Source organism: Trachymyrmex septentrionalis, unplaced genomic scaffold (assembly GCF_001594115.1).
Source record: "Trachymyrmex septentrionalis isolate Tsep2-gDNA-1 unplaced genomic scaffold, Tsep1.0 scaffold40, whole genome shotgun sequence".
Taxonomy (NCBI): Eukaryota; Metazoa; Arthropoda; class Insecta; order Hymenoptera; family Formicidae; genus Trachymyrmex; species Trachymyrmex septentrionalis.
Window position 1 is genome coordinate 3,149,613 of NW_017305569.1, and position 6,777 is coordinate 3,156,389.

Consider the following 6,777-nt stretch of genomic DNA (forward strand, 5'->3'; position numbering starts at 1 on the left):
TAAAGCGATCCTGTTAAGAAGGACACCTTACGTCCTTCCTATTGAGCAGCCATCCTATTTGTTATCTGTTCTACGCACCATCAACTTGAAATGTTGAGTTCTCATTATCTAGTCGTCATCATCTTCAATCATCCATGCTCGTTTTCTGCCATCCTTCGTGTTCCTTTGCCGCTATTAATCATGTTGATGCCTATCCGATCATTCCTCTATAATGGGTTCCGGAAATTCGTTCGAGATTCCTCAGAACTTCGGAATAGCATCGACGACTTTTAAAATTGCAACTCCCGTAATCGCTTCGTTCACACCATGATTACAACATTTACCGGTGAGGGAAGATCGCGAGGCAAGATGGCAGCAACAAAATAAAATGATCGGCCGTGTAGGACACTTAACGTTTTTGTTGTTGAAGAGATGTTTCTGTCAGCCGGTTCTATCCACGCGTACTATGAACCATTGATCTAAAGATAGCGAGCTCTCATCATCATCATCATCGGCAGCCTTATCGTTTACTTCATCGCTGTGTCGCCGTATGCATTCATAATGACCGTAATGAAACGCAGTCGGGTTTGCATGCGGCTGTCGCTTTTAATCTCGTTTGCACTTGCAGCCATCGTAATATTTTCTGACTTAAACGCAACCCGCGATTGAAGAAAAAAAGTTTTTTTTCCGTTTACGTTAAGAAATTAAAATATATCGATAAGCCATAAAGCTGATCTTATTTACTATGCATATGATTTAAAAATATATCGTAGTTATTTGAATAATTATTTGGATATACATATGTAATGATCTAAAATTATTCTTTATCATGAACGATTAATAATTCTTCTTAGAATCAATTACCTAAATAAAAATAATTACTCTAATATAAATAATATATGTAAATAACGTCAAATTATATTGAAATTACGTATTATATTATATATAATCATTTATTTAACGTGGAACAGATAACAAATTATTCGAAAAATATTTGTGATTTTATAATCATGCTTATATAATTAATGATGTATCCGAACTATTTATTGAAAATATAATAATTATAAATAATTTTATTATAATTAATTATTTTCTAAATTGACTACATCAATAAAAATTATTATTTGGATAATTACGAAACTAAATAAGAGCATTACATTTTTAAAATATAGTAATTATTAATAATTATAGTACATAATCGTTATAGAAGATAATTATTTATTATAAATGATTTCTAACAAAATCATTTATAATTATTATTTTCAAATAAATGATTCGGATACATCAGCGTTAGTATATAAGCATTATATATAAGATCATATATTCAAATAATTGACCGAATAAATACATAAAATATCTAATTTTAATATAATTTTTCAAAATTTTTCGATCTCAACGAAAATCTAATTCATTCTATTTTTTTCATTGCTTTTTTTTCGCTCTTTTCCACGCACGTTTTCGTTCCTCTCGAGATTTATACTCGCTATTTGATCAACCGGTTTCTTTTAACGAAATAAACGCAACCCATCCGGCAGTTTATCGCGCGTATTACGCGCCATCGACCCCGTCGTAACCACGACCGCCGTATCATTACCGTCATCATCATCCTTATCGTCGTCCTTGTCATCCGCGTCGCCGTATGCATTCATAATGATTGTAATGAGCCGCGACCGAGGTGTGCCCGCGTGCGTGGCGACTTCCTTGCCGCTTCTTCTTCTTATTCTTTTTTTTTTCTCGCTTGTCATATCGCCTCCTCTTCGTAGTGGTCCTCACGCTTCTCCGGTCCTGCCTACTGGAGTTCCTCCATTAATTCCGCGAGCCGCGAGCATTAGCATGTCGTTAGCGTAGTTGCACTCTCGCAAGTGTATGAAACCATTACTAACTTGCCTCCGAGAGATCTCTTACGACGAACGATGTCGAACGTTAGTGGCACGTACTCTTATCTCGTCTGACATGCACACCTCTTCGTGTCACGGGCCAAGACTTCCATTGGTCGAACCATCAATCCCATTCATCATGTTTCTTATGCATGCGCGCATTTGTGGCTTGAGAGAAATTTGCTCTTTCGTTTTTTTTTTTTTTTTTTTTACTTTGCAATGTTGCTCGTACCAAGAAGATTACCTCTTGGTAAATCTCATCGATTTATCGTTCGTTATTTATGGTATTCATCTTTAATCCTTTAAACCATCCGATCGCGGGTCAGGAATTAGAAATTATTTTAAAATTGAAAATGTAATATCATATTTATTTTTGGATACCAAATACAATAATAATCTCCTGGATTTTCTAGATACATCGAGTACTTTAGCGGACTGCTGTCAGGTTCTTTGAGGATCAGCCAGTCGCCTTTGTACCTGACCCACCTAACAGTCCTTGGAGTGCCGCTCTTTGAGCCGACGGGCTGTCGAGCCTTTCTTAAAGTATACGAAGGACTTACACCGGTTTACACTTCGGATCTGTACTCAGTAACGAACGCGCGTGAATTTACAGTTAATCTCGGCGGACTTCGATTGAGAGGCGACATCTTGGTCAAGTGCTATCATAGGGTATACTCGAAGCAGACTCGAGAAGTTATGTTTTCCCTCCAGGTAAGAAAGCAATGTACATATAAAATAAATTTATATTTCATACGTATAATAATTTATTTTTATATTATTAAAAATTATTGAGAAATTATTACAAATTTTTTTTATTTAATTTTATTACAATGTGATCTTGTAAAACCTTTAATTCGTATCTTTTTCTAAAATTACACGACATTGTAACATGTATCGCTTGATCCAATATCCATTTATACCGTTTATATTTGTCGCATATACAAGTAAATACCATTTATAAATGCATCGTGCATGATGCATTTATGATGAATGTATTATGACATGCAAGTGTCACGACGAGAAATCAGACATAAATGATAGTTTATGCAAAGTTATTCGTAAATAGTCACAAGGACAGCGAAGTAGATCTACGTGTTCGAGAAAAAAGACAATCAAGACATTGCGCGATTAATTTTATGCCAGATGGGCAAACAGTCGATTCTGAAAACAACGTAACGATCTAGTTAATATAACTATAGACTATTAATTTTTCCTGTAAAAAACTGATGTATAAGAACTCTGTGACAAAAAAATATATCAATCGTGACATTAAGTTTTGTTTTATTAAAGCTACAATACTTGTGCAGAAAAAAAGTCGTACTTTTTTTTTAATGATGTCGTACTACAACGTGCTTTACGCAAACCGATAATAGCATTTGAATTTGTAATCTGTTGTAATTGATTTTTTTTCACAATAAAAATAAACCAGTTGCAAACCTCTCCGTAAACTTGACAAACATGAAAGCACTTAGTATGTAGTACATGACTTTGCGTATGACATTGAGCAAGATAAATTGTTTCTGCCAATCACTGATTACGTCGCGCATATTCTCATATCAACCATTGTTCCTTTAGTTTCACACGTGCGTAATTACGGAGAACGTCGTCTCCTTCCCGCGATCGGAGCTCGATGTCGCTTGCGACGATCCTCGATGCCCGCCCGACAGCGTGGTGACACTCTACTTCGCCACCGACGCGAAACGTCAGGACGGCCCAATCCCAGCGCCGACACCCGCCGTGCCGCATGCATCAGCGCATAACGATCCCATCTTGCATTGGGACAGCTACACGAATCTCGAGATAAGTGACGACGGTGAGTGCAAATTTCTTCATATTTTTAACGTAGCTTTTCAAACATGACAGTGATAGGAAAAATTATAGGCCTGTTCTTTTTAACTGAACCTTTCTTGCACGGTTCATCTTTTTCCTTTTTCTCGCCAACGTAGAGCAAAAAGGAAGAAAAATTAATCATGCAAGAAAAAAAACAGACCTAATGTTTTTTAGAGTACACACAATATTTAAAAAATTATTTAATTAAAAAAAAACTTTTAATTTATACATACAGTTAAGTATTGATTAGATTGAATTGGTTATTAGTATTTGAACGATTGTCATACACAACTTATAGTTAAAATGTGAATTATAATAAGTTATTGATTTTCATGTATCAAAATTGTACATGAATTCATATAAAGTCGGTTTCTGGCTTCTACTAAATAAAATGAATACCAATAAAATTTAGAAATGGACGATATAATATGATAAACGAGACTCTCGAATATAAAATAACATTGCGGACGTTTAGATTAACATGAATCTTCATGTTTTACTTCTAAAATGCTCACATAAAATATACATAAAGTGATAAATAGTATATGACACGATGCAATAGGAACAAATTCTTACTACATATTTCTTGTTCCTAACACGATTCTTGAAAATGAAAATACTAGTTTGTCTCTCGTGTTGTAAATTTTACGGTATGAGATTGTCGATTAATTTATCTTTATCATGAAAGCCCGGATTCGTGGTCCACATCAAGAGAACTCATCGTCGTCAACTAATACATATTAATTTTCGTCGTAATAGTACCCAATTAACCTCGATCTGACAGCGAGAGCTAGTCAGAAATACAACTTGGCTAGTGTTCACAGCAAGGGGGGGGGGAGGAAGCAAACTAGACGAAAGAACAGCAGTCAGTATAGTGCATTTAGAACCGCTGACTAACGTCGCCGGAAATATGTTCTGCCAAGTGGAGGGAAAATGGCGGTTTATCGCGACGGGGGTGATTTTCACGGCTGGAAATAGATCAAAGGTCGGCTCGATGGATGGGCAAGGTCCACTGCGTTAACCGCTTCCGAGTATAGCATTTCTACTCCGTCGCTGCTTATTTACATCTTCACTTTTCTCTGATACCCTAGTCTGATTTTTTTATGAGATGAGTAAAATAGTTGTCACAACGAATACCCTCGATATATAATTAAATACACTTTCTAAATTTATAATTGGAAAATACTATGCAAATTACGAAAAATATAAATATCGATTAAAATTACATAAATATGAAAAATATTTGTTATAACCTTACATTAAAAAAAAATGGGAAACTTTTTAAACTCATATTTTCAATTTAAGATTACGAAATAATTGTAACAAATTCTACCGTATCCTATAATTATTTTAAATTTCTCTTTATCTATTTAAAGAATAAATTAACAATTCCACTACAAATGCTGTGCCGCTATTAAATGACTATTTAAATTAATCAAATCTCATTATCAAATAGAAGATTCGTTATACGATTTTAGTCACGCTTAGCAAAGGATAATAGATTCCAATGTAGCGATTTGTTCTGCACGGTATACTGCTTTAATCGAGACGATTGCGTCATCGCCATGATTCCTCCAAAAGCACGCGCCGGCAACACGGGACGACCAACGCTCTCGGAGTCAATTCATTTCGTTAGCGATCGGCCGGTGGGTTCCAATAAAGCTGTGACCCAAATTTGCGCGTAATGCTAAATCGACGCCGTTTGTTACGGGACGAAGAGTGACGGACGAGACCGGAAAGAAAAATGGAGGGTGCCCGTGAGCAGCGTGACCCTGCGGCCGAAGGGAGACGACTAGATCAATGGATAGGTTGTGTGTTGTACCGATTGAATGCCGGTAGTTTAACCGCAATACTGTCAGCGACCCATCTGTCGGATATCCACCCCCTCCCTCCCCCTATTTACCAACTGAAAGGTGTGACCAAACTGAAATCAATTCCATCTCTTGGTAGCCATCCCCTCTCCCCCCCCCTTCGCCCCCCTCGTGAGCAAAAGAGATCGAGTATTCTGTCGTTGTCAGAACGCGATCGATTATATCCAGATTCTTCCGCATAATTCGGCACACTAGATTACCGCGCGCCAGTTTCTCCCCGTCGAAGTTCCAATTGTTCGAAGATTCATAAATATATTTGTATATCTATTAAAAATTAAAATTAACGTTTTACTATCTTGGCAAAATCCAATGCATATTTTTTGAACTAGCTATAAAATTTTAGAATAAAGATTTCATTTCTGTTTGAACAAGCCATGAAGGAAGCTAGCTCGATCACACTCGCGATTTCTAAACCATCTCGGCACGCCGTTTCCCAAGCCGTCCCTCTTAATTGTCCTTTCATTGTATTGAGTTCAGACGTTCTAAATCACACTTAAATCGTTCCAGTCCCACTCGTGCCGTCAAGCACGATCGAAGCGATTTGTCGCCGGCGGGCGCGCCCGCATCAATTGGCGTTTATATCTTCGATTTGCGTCGCTACTTTGTCTAATGATTTAATGTGAGTCTATGGTGCATTTGCGATTTTCCTTGCTGTCGGGCGAAAGCAAAAAAGTTAATAGGCGACGGGGGTATTTCCACGTTGCAAGACAACGTTTACTGGCACGAAGAGAGTTTCTTCTCGTCAGCGAATCGACGAGTGTAACGAACTCTGATCGAGACGGAAGCGTCGCGATGCCCACACGTTGCACCCACGCGACAGAATATAAGTTTCCTATGGCACCGTGCTCGCACAAACGATCTGCTTTAACGAACCGCTGAGTTATATGAACTAGTACGAAAAAGTTCTCGAACTTCTTTGATCGGGTGACGCGCGAAGCGAGGCGGAAATGTAATGAATCTTTCACGGTTCCGGGTAATTTCATACGAATCTTGTCTGTGTATTTGATCCCTTAGGTTGACCTGTTTGAGAAACTGCAAAATATAGTAGAGAAATGTGGAATTAAAGGTAGATCCGTTTAAATTGAAAAAAAGTCGATTCATCTGAGAAAAGTTAATATTTGTGATGCAAGCGAAAACCATTTTTTAACTTAAGATGGTATTTTATATATAAATATGTATGTATATATATATATATATATATATATATATATATATATATA

At 36.8% G+C, this 6,777-nt stretch overlaps 1 protein-coding gene across 11 annotated transcripts in view; it reads left to right on the top strand.

Moving 5' to 3' along the window:
* LOC108751099 (tensin-1) overlaps positions 1-6,777 on the top strand; it is a 201,708-nt gene that overhangs the window by 164,157 nt on the left and 30,774 nt on the right. For all 11 annotated transcript variants that reach the window (XM_018491068.1, XM_018491070.1, XM_018491071.1 and 8 more), the window contains 2 exons: positions 2,270-2,567; positions 3,432-3,669. In XM_018491068.1, the coding sequence (XP_018346570.1) occupies positions 2,270-2,567; positions 3,432-3,669 (536 nt within the window). The remainder of the gene's footprint in view (positions 1-2,269; positions 2,568-3,431; positions 3,670-6,777) is intronic.